This window comes from Schistocerca serialis, chromosome 4 (assembly GCF_023864345.2).
Source record: "Schistocerca serialis cubense isolate TAMUIC-IGC-003099 chromosome 4, iqSchSeri2.2, whole genome shotgun sequence".
NCBI classification, from domain to species: Eukaryota; Metazoa; Arthropoda; class Insecta; order Orthoptera; family Acrididae; genus Schistocerca; species Schistocerca serialis.
In genome coordinates, this window is record NC_064641.1 from 682,031,224 (window position 1) to 682,051,792 (window position 20,569).

At 37.8% G+C, this 20,569-nt stretch overlaps 1 protein-coding gene across 2 annotated transcripts in view; it reads right to left on the bottom strand.

Annotated features, from left to right (window-relative positions):
* Nucleotides 1-20,569, bottom strand: part of LOC126473167 (betaine--homocysteine S-methyltransferase 1-like) — a 56,307-nt gene that overhangs the window by 926 nt on the left and 34,812 nt on the right. For both annotated transcript variants that reach the window (XM_050100045.1, XM_050100046.1), the window contains exons 4-8: nt 15,501-15,692; nt 8,217-8,376; nt 7,970-8,140; nt 7,753-7,867; nt 1,710-1,823 (exon numbers count right to left, since the gene is read on the bottom strand). In XM_050100045.1, the coding sequence (XP_049956002.1) occupies nt 1,710-1,823; nt 7,753-7,867; nt 7,970-8,140; nt 8,217-8,376; nt 15,501-15,692 (752 nt within the window). The remainder of the gene's footprint in view (nt 1-1,709; nt 1,824-7,752; nt 7,868-7,969; nt 8,141-8,216; nt 8,377-15,500; nt 15,693-20,569) is intronic.

Here is a 20,569-nt window from a genome sequence, read left to right on the forward strand (position 1 = left end):
GCGAACAGATTTGTTCACTCCGGTAAGGCACTGTGTTGGTGGTGCAACAAGTACTGAAATTCTGTTGCCACATATGGCAGTAACGGTCTACTGTCACTGTCTGACAAAGTCCCATACCACCTCCACAAAATTTTACCATGCAGTACATGGAATAATCGGAAAGTATAAATAAGAATGAAGACCAAGAACTAAGTATTTGCATTAAGAAGTGTGTGAGACAAGGATTCAGTCTTTTGTCCATACTGTTCAACCTGTATGTCAAAGGAACAGTGACTGAAATAAAATGTTATGGATTTGGGATGAATTCATGGTGAAAGTGCAACTGTAAGATTTGCTGATGTGACAGACTCAGTGAAAGGGAAGAACTATGGCAGGACTTTTTGGAGGGAGTTCATAGTCTGATGAGCACACACCGTACATTGATAGGAGACCAGTGAAATATCAAAGTATTGAGGATTAGCAGAAATGAGGTTAATGAAAAACTTCAACATTTGAGTCACAGAGTAGACCAAGTGAAGAAATTCTGCCTTGAAAGGAAAGTACCACATGGTGAATCAAGCAAGGACATATAAACAGACTAGGATAGCCAGAAAGGCATTCCTGGACAAAGGAAGTGTAATAGTATGGAAACATCATCCTACATTGGGGGAATCCTACATTGTTTGCAACACAATTGTATAAAAGTGAATCATGAACTGTGGGGGCAACCAAAAGGAAAAGTGAAATGTAGTGCTACATAAGGATACTGAAAATTAAGTTGTCTGACAAGGTAAAAACTGAGGCTCTCCAGAGAGAATAGTGAGAAAAGGAACATGCTGATCACAAACAAGAGGAGGCAGCTAGATGATAGGACATCAGAGAGTCACTTCCTTCGTACCACAGGGAGCCATAGGGATGAAAACTTTTGGGTGTTTGAATCAGTGATGATATAAGAATGCTAAATTGTGGGAACATGTTCAGTTGGGAACCTGTAAACTATTTCCATTTGTTGTGAACTGTGGAAGGGAAACTGTAAAAATATTACAGCAGCATGTGTGACATGAAGACATGCAGTACACTGATATCCAGGTGCACAAAAAAATTTTCTGTTCTTAAAATTTTCAGATGTGACAAGTGTTGGTGAATAGAAACTGTAAAGTAGTAAAAGTATGCATTGTCACTTAAGGCTTAACACTCAAATTAACTCAGTCTACAATGCTTTTGGATTAGTTTATGTAAACCAGCAAAATTACTAATATTAGACGGTCACTAGTTTCATGAAATACAGTAATTCACATATCTTACACCTCTGACAGTCTTGGAGAATTCTTGATATCTGTGTCAACTTTCTGCATGCAGTAGGCTTTCACAGTTTTTATAACTGTATAGAAAGTGTTGTCTGGTTAAGTCTAAAAAAAAATGGCTCTGAGCACTATGGGACTCAATTGCTGTGGTCATTAGTCCCCTAAAACTTAGAACTACTTAAACCTAACTAACCTAAGGACATCACACACATCCATGCCCGAGGCAGGATTCGAACCGGCGACCGTAGCAGTCGCACGGTTCCGGACTGCGCGCCTAGAACCGCGAGACCACCGCGGCCGGCAGTTAAGTTTCAGTTTCATATCAAATATTCTGTTGAACATAATTTATGTGTCAAAAATATAAAAACAATTTGAAGCCACTGCCAAATGAAAACCCCTGAATTCAAAATTGTAGAATTATCTTACCTGGCTCTAACCCATGGCTTTGTGTGCATCATCAAACCACCTCCCCATAAATCATGTTTTTCCGTGGCCTTTGACTGTTTACCACGCTCCTCAATAAGTTCTTCTGAAATTGCCCTGTAAATGAAAAATGTATATTTAACACCATCTGAATGTAACTTTTTGTGCATATATCCATATAAATAAACACTAAAGAGTCAACAGATTATTTTCCCTAATCGTGGCTTGAGCACAGTGTTAAATTTCTGCTGTGTTAAAGCCAGATGTACATCATACAAATAAAAAGGACTTATTTCACTGTAGGCAAGGAGAGAGTAAAGAGGTGATTCATTCAGTATAATTTAAAATGTATCTCAAATTTGAGCTGCCAATCTCTGAAGAATGTGTATTATATTACTATTTTATGTAGGAAACTGCAAAGGTCCTGTGCAGTATTTGTCTACAGGTGTCAGATGTAAATAAGGACAAAACAAATGTAACACGATTGGTTGGAGTCCAGGTTGTGAAAATGCATGAGACAATTGCACACAGCAGTTTATGGAAACTAATGAGTCAGTTGTCAAAGTACTGTGTGTGAGCAATCCAGCTGGAGCACATGAAATCATGATGTACATCTTTACTGACTTCAAACCATCTGCACATAGTGACATCTTGTTTGCAATTTTAGTGGTAACACCTGTGGTCTATTGCTCATTGCTGTCTAATTAATGAAATATTGCTATGAAAGGAGTGTCACAGTTAATAATAACATCTATAAAGGGTAAGCTAGCAATTTTAGTACAGTGTTTTATAGCTCTTTTACTAGAAAATGATACCATTGTTGCAATACTCTGATGGTTAACTTCACTGCAAATATTAGCAAGCTTGCTTACATGGAGTCTGCAGAGCAAGTGTTTCATACTACAAGTTGATTCTAGATTCCGATTACAAATTGTTACAGCTTATGGAGGGAGACCAGTAGTTTGACTTTGGATTAGAATGTTTGTCTGGACTGTATTCTTCCCATTAAAGGGGAAACTTTGGCTGCTTACCTAAATATTTCACATTATGAAATTCTCTGCATTTACTAGAAGCAAGTGTGCTTATGTTCTTGTGTCCAGGAAATTTCTCACGTTTTTCAGCCCAGTATTAGGCCATATCAATGTTTTCCTGTCGAGCCGAAGGTCATCAACAGTACCTCTGGTGTAGTTGGGCCATTGCGAAATATATCCCATTCCCTGGGCTTCATTACATTTGCATTTGTTGTCCACGTCATCTTTAAGAGCCCGTTTAGTTAGATTTGTTTTGACTGATGTTACATACATTCTGATGCAATTCAGTGTTCTCCACATCTTCCAGCTAGATGTATTGTCACTTTACATCTCTTGGGAGGCATAGTGGTCCTTCAGGGGCTGATGTAGCTGATCACTAAGGAATCTTGTGGGATTTAAGTCTCCCAGTTCTGCATAAAGCACCGTGTACAGGGTGCCACTCGTTAAGAATCTGTTTAAATTTTTGTGTATGCTTGTGTAAAGTACTTCGGGATTTATGATCTTAGAATCTGAACACACTATATAGTTTCTAAAGTGGGGTGGGTTTCATGCATTCTGTTAGCCTGCGTATGTCATTTAGGCACATACAGACTTTTTGACATGTGCAGATCTGGACCATATGCGGCATGCATATTCCTCCTAGAAAAGTAAGGTGCTTGTGCAGATGTTCTTAATATAGTTGGTTTCCCTGCTCATTTACTATTCAATTTTTTTCACAAGTTGTTTATAGTGACAATATTTTGGCGAGTCCTCTCACAGTGATATTTGAATGTCAGCGATGTGTCGAGCATGACATCCAGATATGTTGCTTTGTGTGTTCCAGGTTGCTGCCATTCCAGGTGACATTCATTTTTCTGTTTGCCTGTTTTGAGTTTGAAGTAGGATTCCGACATTTTAAGGTTGTCAGGTGAACAGTCATTCATTTAATGTGTCTTCTGGCCTTTGTGTCAAATTCTTTCTTCAAAGTTATTTAGACTCTATAAGGGCTTGGGTGAGAGTGTCACCAGAAGAGGTTGGCCATTTATGGTGGAGGATGCTAAGTTCACCCAACCTGGATATGATGTGACGTCATTATGACGTATACACGCTTTAGTCGATTAACGCACCTATCGACTCTTACGAACGTTCGAGATTCTAAACTGTTGTCAGCTAGTGGTTTGTTTTGACACATGCGATTCTGGAAACAGCTCAGTGTGGCAGCATATATGTATTTCGCCAAAATAAAAGAGCTGGATATTAATAGAAATATTCCTGACCGTGGCCTTGAAAACACGACGTAAAAAAGTGAAGTCTTCTTATGTCCCAACCAGATTAGATTGTGTGATTGTTGTATTGAATGCTTACGCTGAAAATAATATTTGTTTATTATCAACATTTTGGTCTGGTTTCATACAATTGGTCTTGTCAGTACATATTAGATTGTAGCAGCATACTCTTGCTGACTTTTTTTTCTTAATTTATATAGCTGAAAGAGAACTCGTGCAAGTTTGTTAGCTAAGTAATTTATATGTCCATCCCAAGATAGTCTTATCAACCATAATTCCATGTAATTTTACACTCGGACCGCAGAGACAGGTACCTTAGTGTCCAGTAATTACTGATGTGTAGAATGATTGAATTTCGAACTTAAAAAGAAAAATATGAGGCATTGTTGAAGAAAAATTGTCGACCGGGGATCAAATACGAGGGGAAGTGGATTTCTCAATGTAATCTTAACCAAAGGTTAGTGTCTAGTACTGATTGACGTATGAAATGATTGAATGCAGTGTCAAAAGCATTCCATGGTGGTAAGCTTTTCTCTCATTAGTCTCTCGAATGCTGAACACACAATTAGAGACAAGCAAACGAAAAACAATGCACAGGACACAAACACAGTACAATACACAATTTAAATGCAAGGAACGCAAAACATATTTAAACGAATGGCGCAGAGCACGGCGCCACCCTGTCACAATCTCTCGGAAGTTCACAAAAGTCGAATAGTCGATATACGGTTTCTATCGTTTTCGATGTAGTGTGTATACGTCATAATGACGACACATCGTATCCAAGTCCGGTGAACTTAGCATCCTCCATTTATGGTGGTACAATTTACAGTAAAATGCACTGACATGCACTACTCATGTTTATGAAGATAATTTTTTACAATGCAAGATGATTCTTCTTTCTATCAGGATATGAGTGGCTTTTGTGAAATGTGTGTTTAAAGTCAATAGAATTCAAGACAGGGTTCTCAAGAAACAGTAAAGCTAGAAGAAAAGCATTACTTCATGAGGTGGAAGCCATCCTGTGCACAGGCACAGTACACTATGCACGGCACATTCTGGAGTGTTTCCCAGACTTGCCTAGTGTGTTGTGCATTAACTGCAGCTGCATGGTTACCCTGTGCATAATGTGCATACATTGACTATCTAGTTCTGCACAATAAGCCAACTTCTCTCTATGTTTCCTGTATTTTTGTCTGGGATCCCTGTCAACATTAAACTGTTCTCCCAGGAAGCTGAACTTACTAGGCAAGATAACCACTGAAACAGACACATTGTGTACCTGAAAAGCCAGCTGTGATATATTCCATGGATTTCAGGGTATGATCAACACTAGTAATTGGGAAGTTTGTTCCTGTATAACTCCAACTGCACACGTCAACAGCATTACAGAGCCTCCACCAACTTGAACAGATTCACGAGGTTGTCTCCATACCCTTACACATCCATCGACTCTGTAAAATTTGAAATGAGACCCGTCTGACCAGGCAATATGTTTCCAGTCATCTATAGACCAATGTTGGTGTTGATGGGCTCAGGTGAGGTGTAAAGGTTTGTGTCATGCAGTCATCAAGGGTACACAAATGGGCCTTCAGCTCAAAAGCACATATTGATCATGTTTCATTGAGTGGTTCGTACGCTGACACTTTTTGAGGGACCAGCATTGAAATCTGCAGCAGTTTGCAGAAGGATTACACTTCTGTCACACTGTCAGTCATCCTTGGTCTTATTCTTCGAGGATCTTTTTCCAGCCACAGTGATGTTGGAGATTTGATGTTTTAGCAGATTCCTGATATTCATGGCACACTTGTGAAATGGTTGTACAGGGAATCTCTATTTCATCACTACCTCTGAGATGCTGTGTCCCATCACTCGTGTGCTGCCTGTAACACTGTGGTCAAACTCACTCAAACCTTGATAACATGCCATTGCAGCAGTTGTATCCAATCTAACAACTGCACCAGATACTACTTGTCTCATATAGGCATTGCTGACTGCAGCACTGTATTCTGCCTGTTTATGTATCTCTGTAATCTCCTGGTAGCAATACTGAACAATTTATGGGGTTCTTAGAAAATTTATTTCTATGTGCAGAATAATGCCAAATACTATATGTTAATTTTTGTTGATTTAAACTTTGATATCATCTATAAGCTCTTCTGCATCATTTATTCCAATCCTAAAAGGCATCTTACATGTGTGAATTTTATTCACACACATCAATTTTAGTGACTTTAAACTATGATTACTTACCATTTATTGTCCGAATGCAAAGAAGTATGGGTAAAACAATTTAAGATCCAGAAGAAGATTTTTAAATTCAGTAAGGCCTTCATTAGGATACTAAATGATAAAGACTTAACAGCTTTCAAGATAAAATAGAGAGGCTGAACTGGAATAATATATATGCTGGCAAAACCTTTAATTCCTTTGGGAAATTTGTCAGCGCACACAAATTTTGACAGCTTCTATCCAATTGTTATGAAACATAATAAAACAAAAGTAAGGAGACATGCAAAACTATCATAAGTAGTTCACACCTCATTTACAGAATCTAGCATGGTTATTTATACTGTGTCATAAGGTTAACAGTGGTACAGTTGACTATATTATGTATAAACGGCAATATGTATCAGAAATTATGTTAAGGGAACTGCAGTCTCAGGCACTTTGAGTATCATTGTCATTGAGAATTAGATAGATGTAGGCAGTGAGAGTTACAAATGCCAGTACTACTGTAGGCAATGAGAGTTACAAATGCCAGTATTACTGCAGATGACCTTGGTCTTATTTGTTAATGCTACAAGGTGTCCAGTTCCTCATTATCTGCTAATACCGAGTCCAAACCTTATACTGCTTGTGGTTATCCCTTTCTACAAAAACCTGCATACAATGACACTGTGTACCCAGTAATAAGTAGAAGTACAAGACGATATTAAAACAACAGTAAAACCGAACTGCTCTGAGTCTTAAGACACATGTGTCCCATCAAACTTTGTAATTAAAGAGATAAAGGAGTTAATAATACATGACATCCTCTGTGCACATTAATAAATTGGCTCTTTGTTGGCAGTACTGTCTAGTATGTCTAAGAAAGACAACGGCTGTTATCTCCATGAAAGGGGTGACAAATATTGTACTAAGAATTATTGGCCAGTTTCTCTTGGTCCCTATATTTCCCAAAATAATTTAATGTTTATACACCAGCAAATAGGTCTGCATTTGACAAATAATATCATCTTGACAATCTCATTTGGTTAAATATTGCCAAATGTCCACAGTCAAACCTGTTTAAAATGTTATTTATTTTGCACAGATCTCTTATGAAACAAACTATGTGCTGAAGCCACACTAGTTGATACAATCAAGACATTTTACTCATTAAACCATAAAATATTGCTGGATAAACTGTAGTGTTATGCCACCTTGAACTGAAGTCTTAAGTATCTTCAACAATTCCTACCTCAGTAATAGGAAACAAATCACACTAAAGCAATGAAAATTCGCTGTTCTTTAAAGTTACTCAAGGTGTTCCCAAAAGCCAGTGCGAAGACCACTACTGTTTATAATATTTATAAATAACCTGCCCAATAAACATGCTGTGTAAATATGTACTTTATGCAGATGACATTCATAAATTCTGGAGAGATGTGAACAAACCAAATGTAAGAATACTTCATAGACACTGAAACCATGAGGGGAAAAAAGCACCTGTTAGTTCACCACTAAGGAGAGAGGAAAACAGCTTACCTAATGTGGTATGGTTCAAAGCCACAGCAGCCTCCAATGTAGCGTATGCCAAGTTTGTATGCTTCTCGAGCGTAGCGATGAATGTCCCAGCGAGTAACAACTCTAGGTTCTAGAGCTATAAAATTAGAAATTACATTATTTAGTGACATAGCTGAAAGTAAACAATATTTTCACAAAATAAACATATTTGAAAACTTTGCAATTATTTACTGCCTACCAAATGGAAATTCTGGCAGATCAATAAAGCCTTGGCGACCAGCATCTGGAGTGTGATAAGCTAGTGGTTGGCTCATAAGGTGAACTTTGATTCCTTCTTTGTCAAGAGCTTCCTTCATCAACTTTACAGTGTCCAGCACAACAAATGGATCAAAATGACAGTTTACACCAACTGCAACAAATGGTGGGTATAAAAAGAATTCTGCAGAAGGAAGAATAAGAATAAAAATTCAGTGATGTTTCATTACCAATATCAGCTCCTGCTTTTGCCATTCTCACTGCACATTCTCCTGCTGGAATATTGTGTAAGTCTCCAAGTGGACCAATGCACATTGTGGCTGCTACTGCTTTGCCAGATGCTTTGCAAACTTCAATAGCCCACTCCATTTCTTCCACATGTTCAAAATACTGTTAAAATTTTCAAGGTTAGTGCATATGTTATGGATTCTAATTTGATATTGGACAAAAAGAAAGATAAATAACAAGATGTTAAGGAGGGCCGAATGTAACGTAGAGAAACTTATGGCTATAACAAGTTCAGTAAGTTAAAATAAATAGCCTTTTATACATTGATGTATAATCTCACTGACACACAATGTCACAATTTCATATCCATTGTTACATATGTAGTGACTATGATTATGATTTCCACTCTCGAGTCTGTGATACATTGATAAAGTTAATTAGTATGGGAAACACTAGACTAAGTATCCTTTAGTAGTGAATGCATTCCTTTCACAGCTATTCAGTACTGAAACAAATAGTATTGGAGGTTGTGAGGGCTTAATATATAAACTACAGCAAGACTGACTTCTCTGTATCTGTTCCCAGAGCCCAGACTTTCTAGTATTAATGTGCTATGGCTACAACAGAATATTACCCATCTTGGAAATTGGGCATCTACATGTTTTGGGTGCCGATATTCACCAAACTTGCTATTCCATTATACACATTTTTGTGTGTCCATTAAAATGCCAGTACATCTCAAATCCTGCAACATTACCCACCAGCAAATGTCATTCCTTCCATACTAAGTTGTAATGTTTCCACAGCTCATGAATTATAATCTAAGGCAAGGGCAATGTGTTTTCATGCCCATATATGGTCATGGAAATCCTGCTACAATTGAGAGGATGTGAATAAACTTTACTGGTTGAAGTGTGCCCCTCCAAAACATTAATTTGAAATTTAAATGTGGTGAAATAATTTTATTCTGTGTCTCTTAAATCTAACTGGACAAGAAGTGTGATTTGTCTTAGATTAAGACAATTTTAACAAAATATTTGAGTCAATCCCAGGCCAAAAGAAAGTCTTAAAATAAGACACACAAGGCTGGCTACTGGTAGGGAGCCAATACGGGGCTTCCATGACATAGGAAGAGAAGTGTGTAGGCATAAGGGACACCAGACCACTCTGACCTATGCATGGAGGGAGACTGCCACCATTATTACAGAAAGTATAATCAGAATGCTACTGTGGGAGGGATGGGAAGGATGTGAGTAGGACAATCCTTATTCCTCATTTTTGAGCAATGTCCTACTCACTATCCTTCCCACCCCACTCACAGTGGTATTCCACCGCCCACTGACTCTACACAATATCATCAACCATCACTACACAACCCTGCTCCCAAACCCTTGCCTCATGGCTCATACCTGTAAAAGACCTAAAAGCATACCCTGTCCCATAGATCCTCCCACCACAACCTACTCCAGTTCAGCCACAAGCATCAACTATCCCACCAAAGGCCTGTGAAACCAGTCATCTGATCTATAAGCTAAGTTTTAACCGATGTGCTACCTTCTACATGAGCTTGACAACCAACAAGCTGTCTTTCCGCATGAATGGCCACCGACAAACTGTGGACAACCCCATTGCTGAGCACGCTGCCAAACAAGACATCCTTCATTTCAATGACTGCTTCACAGCCTGTGCCATATGGATCCTTCCCACAAACACCGGCTTTTCCAAATTGCGCAGGTAGGAACTCTCCCTGCAACATATCCTATGTTCCCGTAGCCTTCCTGTCCCCAACCTTTGTTAATCATTGTCCTTACCCATCTAGCCCCATCCCTGTTCCCATTCCAGCACCACACAGCCCTCCATTCCACCAAAACACCCACAGTCTCCTCTCTTTTTCCACTACCCACACCCCTTCCCACTCTTCAGCCTTTGTCTAACCTCCCAATCACACCTAGCTGCCCTACCTTCTCTCCATGTCATCCCTGTGTGCTCCGACAAGCAGCACTTTACTGTCCCCCACACATACCCTGCTGTCCCTCCCCTCCCTGTCCCTGACCCAGCCTTCACCTCATCCCCACCACCAAGCTGCATCTGCCATCATGTACTGCTGCTCGCAGTATTGTCTTAACAGCCAGAGACTGTGCTCATGTGTGAGAGAGAGGGGGTGTGCGTGCGTGCGATTTCCGATGAAGGCCTTGTTGCCTGAAGCTTATTTTCAGACAGTCTTTTTGTTGCGACTATCTGTGATTCAGCATCTCCACTATATGGTGAGTAGAAGCTATCCTTTTCATAACATTCTGACACCTTTAAATACATATAAAATTTGACAGATTTTATGAATAACTTTCGCTGTATGTAGCACATGTGAATGGAAGTGCATGCACAACACACCTTCCATTTTCTCTAAATTGGAGATAGACCTCTTGCCAAACACACACACACACACACACACACACACACACACACACACACACACACACACACACACACACAAATATATTTTGTATAGCAGACTGAAAGGAACTGTCATTAGCTCCAAGGCTCATCCAACTACTGCTGAGCCCACAGCTTGCTGCTCATGGTTTAACTAACAGGCAATAATGTGAACCTTACAAGCAGTTCTATTACTACCAATTTGGGGTTAAAAATTGCTAAACCCTAGGTCTGAAGACATGTTTCAGATTTGAAATGGAATTTAACAAGAGATCAAACAATGGAAAATCCAGGATGGAATGTAAAAAGATAATAGGGATGTATTAAGTATGGTGAAAAAACAAAGTCTTAATTTGAATTAAGATGAGGACAGGAGTTATCATGGAGAAACAGATGTAAACATTTTTATAAACAAGAAAGTTAAAAAAATTTGTTATTTAAGGAGTTACAGACAGAATAGCAAGGCTTTATTTAAAAATAAGTATTCACCCCAGAAATTATCGGAGTCTGTGCACCAGTGAGGAGATGGAATGCTAACGATAAATTTTAATTTATTATTAGTAAACCAGGAAACAAGTCTTTCAGGGAAAAACTTTGGGTACAGAAGGAACCCTAGGTATACATTAGTAGAATTGGACAAAATATTTTCTATCTTCACCCTCTCAGAATAAAAATAAGAAAGGCCAAATGTAATGAAGTTTTGTTTGCAAATGTGTGTACTTCAACTTTCAAGCACTAGCTCTTTCTGTAGCTAGCATGAATGCTGCTTTCTGTTGTGTGTTCTTGTGCTCCACTCAGTATCGTCATCGTCGTCGGAAATAGCAGGCAGGTCCCCACCAATGTTTGCTTCTGCCCTTGCATCATGGTATAAAATACACACTGTTAAAATATGGCAGATAAAGATGTGGTTGCCAGAAGCTTCACGAAATGGGGAATCCTCTCACCATAGTAAAAAAACAATGTTTAAGAGAGCAGTGCCCGATGCAAAGATGTGTGAGGGTCACTTCATCCTGCCTGAGCAACTGGTGAGAGAAATGTCATGGCTGAATAGTCTACTTCACCAGCTGCAGCTTATTGTCCATTACTGCCAGCCATTCCTCGTTCCACAACTGCATTAACTTCCTGTGTAGTGCATAAACAACAGCCTGCAAGGGAATTGGACAATGTACCCCATCCTATCCTCTGCATGTCTCCTTGGCAGCCCAATTGGCCAGTTGATTTTCCTGTATCCCTAAATGACCTTGCACCCAGCGAAAAACACCTGCTTTCCCTGCCATTGGAGCAAGTGTAGCTGGTCATACATCAGATGGGCCAATTTCTCAGCTGGATGCAAATTCTGTAACAGTCTTCTGACTAACACCACTTCTCGACCTTGTTTTCAAACAATAATACTGGTCATCTCTCAACAGTTACATCGTCAGCAACAAGCTGAACCCTAATCTTTAATTTTTTGAGAATTTCCCAAGTTCTGTGACTAATGTGAACCAAACAAATACTAAAGTGACTCCTGAAAATTCCTACATTTTGAAACTAATTATTATGGAAATATGTTGAAAATTATGGAGTTTATTATGAAATAAAGTAAACTAAGCAGGTTTCATCCCAGAAATTAATTTGATCAGCATAGCATGATTAGGCATGGTCTTTAAGTCAGCCCTTACTGCCTGCTGACTTGACATTTCCCTAGTCAACCCATTATTATGAGCTCTCCAATTTGATATGGAATCCAAATCTTGTTCTTAATACTGTACACATACACACAAAATTATCAGTTGTCAAAGCGAAAAACAAGTCTTAATACTAACTTGGAATCAAATTTCAGAAGTTAGTTTTATGTGATGTCAATTATCTTGAGAACTTAATAAGCGGACTACAACATGACCATCAGAGCTTTATTTGTAAAGAAAGAGGTTTCAGTACTGTAGCCTTCTGGATTGGGAGGGGAGAGATATTTTTGAAATTTACACCTCTTAAAACATTATTCCAATAATTTGCTGCACTTTTTAAAAGCATGAATACAATATTTGTACTGGTAAAAATGAAGTTCTGTTGTACCACAACTCAATCTGCAGTTCTGATTCTTTCAAGGTACTGGCACTGAGGGCGAGTGCATACTACCACAATTCAAGCACTAGTGACAGATATTTTGGAACCGATAAAGACACTCACATTTTTCCAATGAGTGAATTTTTTGGCAGCCATTAGGGGCATTTTAACAGCAAGTAGGCAGAGACATTTCACAGGAAATGATTACAAAGTTCCTTTCATTCATTATCCTATTAAGGAGGCAAAGCCTTAGGAATGTGGAACAAGCAAAGTATACATGAACAAAAAACAAGCAAATCAAGAAACTTATCTGCACATTGTATTAATCTATTCACTATACTGATTAATCTAATCAAGTAAATTAGAGAAAAGTTTTAACATTTCCAGTTCTACTATACAGCTGCTGCATATCACCTATTGTTAAGTAATACTTACTTGATAACGGCATTTTTCGAAAAAAATTTTACATTTTTAAATACTGAATCTTATTTACCATACTTATTCTGCAACTTAACAACACACTGCTAGTTGCTCAGCAGCTGACAGAAATTTTCAGTCATTAAATCTAAATATTTAAATAATGTGTGGAAAGAATGGTTAAAGACACCTGCTTTTAATTTTCTTTTAACAAGTTGAGACTCCCAATAACCTAAGACAAAAAGGTAAATTTATACGAAAATTATTTTTATGTCATCTTTTGTGATTTTGCATCACAGTTGAGCTGAAGCAGACAAAGTATATGAGCTTCTTGTTTGTTTGGAAGATTTTGAAACTGAGGGTGGAGATGATGTACTACACTTGTCTGATTATCGTATAGTCACAGGTACAGAAATGTAAATGAAGGTGGATACAAGCTTTCAGAGATTAAAAGACGAACTGTTAATTATTAACTACTTTTGGGCCTGCTTAGCTATCATCTAAGCAGAATCTGTTAAGATTGAGTTTGGACTTTTTTATATTTGTCATCAGAAAATAGTTTTTGAACCATACTTTAAGTATGCTGACTGAGGCAACTGTAGTGGTAGAGTGTAATTTCACCTCTACTTACACGTCAAAACCCATTAACAAGACTGTCTCCTTACAGTTTATATATTTCATAACTGTTCTTGCTAAAGTTTATTTTGCAAACACAATGAAGAACTTCTTTCACGAATACACTAACACTGAAGTATACATTGCTACAATTCAAAAAATTGTTTCTTCAATAGCTTTGTGAAGTACGCAGTAGAATATATGCCTAGTCATCTTAGCAGTGGCTTTAAGGCTTCTAAATATGACTTCCATACAGATCATGAAGGTAGAATTAGATTAATACCAGTTCTCAGAAATGCTTTAGCAGTAGACTGCACTGATCAATCTTAATTCAGCAGGAGAAACCAATCAATAAAAGCACCTACACAGTGCATAGTTATTTGCAAATTACATATGTGGTTTTACCATTGAATCATGACAGTGTAACTATTTTGTATTATAATAAGAAATAGGAACATGAAATGGCAGTATTCAAGATTGGGCAAAAAACTGTAGAAAACATACGGTGTATCTTGATTCCATATAACAGGCTAGAACAGTGAGTAACACATTGACTGCCACATGCTTAGTGATGGATGTTTCACCACCAGACCAGGCACAAAGCATTAGGCCAGAGGCTCTGCTCCGGCTGCCTGCAGCCATACAGCAGTCATTTTGTGAAGGACAGCATGTAATGATGTGAGCTGAAGCAGGCTGTAATCGTCAGCTAATGTTGCATTCCAATTGTGAATTCCACTGATCAGATAGCTCATTGAGACTGATATGACTATGCCATTAAGCATATACTGGAAAAGGCTACTCCAACACTGACACATGGGGGGCAAGTGCACCCTCGAGTGCACTTTAGCTCACCTGCAAACTGGTGCAACTAGTATATGCTAATTGGCCACCCTCCAGGTGGGCCTATTGCAAATGTTCTGTGCATGCACAAGCCATCTGACCGCCCCACCCTATGGCCATGGCCACAGCCACAGCAGTGAGGTCTGTCACATAGGCCCAGCTGCTTGACTGCTTGTGCTTCAGTTATTTACCTACTTGTACCTGCTGACACCTGGTTGCCCAAACCTTGACAAAAAGATCAAATTCTACATAATGACCAATCAGTTTCAACTTTCATTCACTTGAGAACTGCTGTCAAAGTGTTTATGTACATACATTCCCACCACACCATCTGCCAGGAAGTAAACCATTTATGTTTGTGTGTCATTAAATAATTGTGATAAATATCACAACAATGTGCCTTCTTATAGTTACATAGTACCTGAAAAAGGTTTTCCTACCACAAGCAGAGATTAGCTTTTTTCAGTCTGGAGATTAGACATCAAACTAAAGTCTAACATCAATTTTCACAGGCATGGTAATATTAACTGCTAGAACCTTCTTATCTTTCTTATACCCTTACAGTATACAGAATGAATACTGTATTGTCAGATTTATGTTTCTTCCTTATTTGTGATCACATTTGTTTGGTATACCTGTATCCTCCTCAAAGAAGTGGTCTGGAGTAACAAACTGCTATGGTACCAAGCTCCCTTATGTTGTCTGTTGTGTAGTGTCTGATGTTTTGTAATCTTAATAAAGGTATAGACTTCATCATGGTAAGATACATACAATTTAATCTTCCTGGACCTCGAATATCAGCTTTGCTCAAATTACAAGTAACAAACACAGGTTAATGTTAGTATAAGTAATCAATACATTTAGACATTTAATTTGGCTTTCAATACAGCAATAACCATATTTTAATCTGGGAATGGATAAAGTTGCAACTACCATACCTCACATATGAGAAAATCAACATCATTTTGAATGAAGACATCAACTTGGTTCTGGAACTCCTTCTGAACTTGTTCTTTTGTACCACCACTGAGATAGGTAGGAGTCTGGCTCAAACCACCTGCCACAAGAGCATCCCCTTCAGCAGCAACCTCTTTAGCTATGTCACATGCTGCTTTATTGATTGCTTTTCCCTGCAAATTTCCAGATATATCAGTTTAATCATTACATCTCGTAGATCCCATTGAGAGTGAGGCCCTGCAGGGATATCTTTTAAGTCTTGGTAAATGTTATCCACACCATAATGCTTACTGTGAATATGGTCCATGAAATTAATAACTAGACATTAGTAGCTGCTTCTTTCCATTTATTGCTAAAGGTGCTTACACAAGTAAAATCTAACAAAACTATCAACAACATTAACTATTTAAGGAAAGCTATTTCCTCATTTATATTTAATAATTGCTGCTTATCTTTTACTGCCAGCTCTATGCTCACATGATCACATTTCTACTTATCATAAAGTTATCTACACTCACAACTCAAGCCAGTCTGCAATGAACATTGCTAGTTGTAATGCAAGTAGGTTATTTCCACACCACCAACCTAGATAACCAGATTATCGAATGAACTATTGTTAATTTACCATTCACTTCAGCACACATCAAAAAATTATTCAATTTCATTCTTTCCAGCAGCCATGATATATCACTAACAGTGGTGCTCCATCTTTGTTAAACAAAGACATCCAAAGGAAACAGTTTACTGAATGTATTAGTCTTTTGTTTTTATCACTATCTGTGTGTTTGGTTAGCAGTACTACAAAGAAAAGGTCAGTCAAGCTATATCAAACCAAGATAAAATCCAGGATTTGCTCACAGAGATTCTGTAGGGAAGAGGGGGAGGTTCAGCTTGGCTTTGTGAGAGCACTGTGATGAGTCCATCACTTTTTTTTAAACATTGTCACCTTAGGTTACTTTTTAAAATTTGTTACCTTTTCCAACCTCCTTTGCTCTTTTAGGATCAAAATAAGTTATTTACAGGTTTCTGTATTCATGTTAATTTAAATTTTTAGAATGTTTCAATGATAAAAGTAGATAAAATCTAACCTGAGGGACTTCTGAAATTTGAGATTGATTTTTCCATTTTTCATTTTTGAGAATTTTTTATATTTTCTTCAACTCTTATTAGTGTCTAATATTCCTCTATTACTACTGCTTCTTTTTTGTTCTGAATTCCAGTTTTGCTGTAGTAACAAAATTGTTGCTGTGGTACTTGGTTCAGCTGTGAAAATAAACTTTTGAGATGGGAAAATGCAAATTCCACAGCTACTGGTTTGAAAAAGATAGTTTGAAAAGTGAAGTGTCTGCTTGGGGAAAAAAGTTAGTGAAAGTGATTGATTTTTTAGTGTGTGTTCTTGCTCTATGAATGGTGGCACAAAAGGTTTTCAGGCAATTTTTAACCACTCACTTTCAACAAAACTAACTATGAAATTAAGTGCAGACGATAGCAGGTACATTTATAAAACTTTCAGACCAGACAATCCTCAACTTAAAGTTCAGCAAGTGTGCCAAGAATATGGATGTTAAGTATCAAGGATCGTTACTTTTAAGATGATGTCCTCTGATAGTGTTCCTGAAGATGAAGGAACCAATTCATGGCATTCACTTCAGAACTATTCCAGAGATTTGACAGGCAGTAGACTGGACCATTTGTGCCATCAACAGAACAGGCTCTGCTAACAGTATACTATGCCTTCCACATTGCTGGCAACGGGTTCTACACAACACTGGTGACCACTTTGAAGGACATTAACACGTGCAAACATTTAACTCTTTTGTGTCGATAGTTGCCACTATGTAAGTTCCAACCCTCTAATTTTTTCCTTTCATTAATTAAGTCAGTATCTCTTTTCTCACCCCCAGGATTTCTACTAGCCCTTGTCTTTTTACCTACTTTATCCTCTGCTGCCTTCACTATCTTCACTATTTCATCTCTCAAAGCTACCCATTCTTCTACTCTATTTCTTTCCCCTGTTCTTGTCAATCATTCCCTAATTCATTCTCTCTCTCTCTCTCTCTCTCTCTCTCTCTCTCTCTCTCTCTCTCTCTCTCTCTCTCTACAACCTCTGGTTCTTTCATTTTATCCAGGTTTATTCAGATCCACCCTTTTGCAGTTTCTTCAGTTTTAATCTACAGTTCATAACCAATAAAGTGTGGTCAGAGTTCACATCTGCCCCTGGAAATTTCTTACAATTTAAAATATTGTTCCTAAATTGCTCTCCACCATTATATAATCTATCTGAAGCCTTCTGGTGTCTCCAGGCCTCTTCCACGTATACAACCTTCTTTCATGATTCTTAAATGAAGTGTTAGCTCTGATTAAGTTATGCTCTGTGCAAAATTCTACCAGGTTGCTTCCCCTTTCATTCCCTACCGCAGTCCATATTCATCTACTACTTTTCCCTCTCGTCCTTTTCCTACAATCACATTCCAGACCCATGACTACTAAATTTTGGTCTGCCTTAACTATCTGAGTAATTTTCTTTATCGCATCATACATTTCTTCAACCTCTTCATCTGCCGAGCTAGTTGGCATATAAACTTTTACTACTGTCATAGGCATGAGCTTTGTGTCTATCGTTGCTACAATAATGTGTTCACTATGCTGTTCGTAGTAGCTTATTTGCATTCCTATTCTTTTATTCATTTTTAAACCCACTCCCGCATCACCGTTATCTGATTTTGTATTTATAATCCTATATTCACCTGACCAGAAGTCTTGTTACTTCACTAATTCCACGAAACTTCACTAATTCCCACTATAACTTTAACCTATCCATTTCCCTTTTTAAATTTTCTATCCTACCTTCGCCATTAAGGGATCTGATACTCCATGCTCCGATCCGTAGAACACCAGTTTCATTTCTGCTGATAACGACATCCTCCTGACTAGTCCCCACTCTGAGATCTGAATGGGGGACTATTTTACCTCAAACATTTTGCCCAAGAGGATGCCATCATCATTTAACCATACAGTAAAGCTGCATGCCCTTGGGAAAAGTTACAGCTGTAGTTTCCCCTTGCTTTCTTCACCATATGATTTTAAAAAAATATTCTGCTATTGTTCAGTCCTAATCCTATAATGCCATTGTGAATGCTGCAGAAAGCCATTACTGAAAGCAGAACTTTGTTCATAATTTCATCTGCAGAACTATTCAGTAAGCATGCACGATATTTTCAGGGCCAAACATCTTTGATCCACAAGCTGCATACAGAAATAGACAACATACTTCATACCTACTTGGCTGATGTTTTGAAGGTTTCTGCTTAAAGAAAAAATTGAGTATTTCTGAAGTTCCTCAAAGAACTCTTACATTAGATAACCTACTTCCTCCTGAACAGCTAGTTGTTAGTAGGCAAATAAGAGAAGAATGGAAGACTGTGATAAGTCATGGTTTCTAAAGAGTGCCCAAGGACACTACATCACAGCTTGCAAACATGTGGTGGAATGAACTTACATATCAAGTGCACCACTGAAAAGTTTTAGGTTCTTAGACATCAAAGAAAGAAAAAGATGTTGAAGTGACATGTCAAAGGCTGCGAAATGATGACTAGGTTTAGATTTTAAAAAGTATTGAAATTACTGACAGCAGTACATTTCAGAAAGATAATCATCCATAGAGTTAAAGTATCCTTAGGTTTCAAAAATTGTTAAAGCTTCTCTTACATTGTCCCATGGAAATGCAGACAGAGAGAAGATATTCAGTTTCAAAGCATAAATTAGGAGAAGACAAGGTATCAGTGACTAAATAATTTTTAAACTGTGTTTTGACTGAGGAATGCTTTGGGACACTAAAACCATTTCTTTCTGGGCTCATTGACCCATAACTCACAATATGGACAGCAAGCATATGCAAATTCTCGTACTATCCGTAAGGAAGAATGTAAAAGGTGGAGAAAATTTGCATTAGAATAAAAGCAAAAGGAAGATCAAAACCAAAGGCATCTTGATGAGACTAAAAAGGTGAATGACATGAAACAATTGACTGAGACCAGTCTATCTAAATAGGCAAAAGAAGAACTTCTCTTGCCAACTTCAGCTAAACCAAAAAGAGCACTTCAAAAAAATTATTTAAATGAAGCAAAATTGGACTGGGGTGAGCCTGAATGTGCACAAATCTTGGAAGAAGATAAAATGAAGAAAATCTTTAGAAAAGTAAATATAGTATGATTACTTCATTTGCTAATATTCCTAAGAAACTTTAAAAATATTTTGTTGTTCTTTCTCCAATATTAAAATGTAGAATGTCATTAGATGTAAAAATGTGATGTACATTTTGCTCATGAAGTAAGCTTTAAACTGGTTATAATGTAGGCCTGTTGAACACAGTATAGTTAGGATTAAATTTATATAATTTTAATCTCGAGCAGGTAACATTCAGATACACACGAACACTTTATGCATTCTTATTCTTAGTAGTTTTTTACATTGGCTGGTAAAATGAGAAAAAACAACACAAATTAAAGTATGACACCACTGCAGCCTTTTGGAAATTAGCACCACCCAACATTTTCAATTACATGGAGAAATAATTAGAATAGTGAAATATTTTAGAGATTTCACAACAGATGGCTCTGGATACATTTGTTACACATCTATATTCATTATGTGTTTACCCTTTTTTTATCTGCTACTGGACTGAGAATTCAGTCTCTGTGATAGGGCAGCATACGAGTTAACTTTGCGAAAGTCAAAATTGCTTGCTAGTGGGGAGTGGGAAGCTTCTTACCCTCTCCTGTCCCCTCACTGGACACATCCACGTATCAAACTAATTGGAGTTGGAAGGGGAATAAAGCAAAGAAAGATAAACCACACACAATATGAAATGCAGTTTAAACTAGGAAGATGATTAGGAGGAGTCATGATAAGCTCAGTAGTTTATCCAGCACCTTGGCATTTAGACTATATTGCAGCAGAGGACTAATCATCATCAACAATTTCTGCCTTTTTTGTCAGACATGTTCTAGGTATCCATACATAAATAAAATTTCTGGTATAAATTTACTAT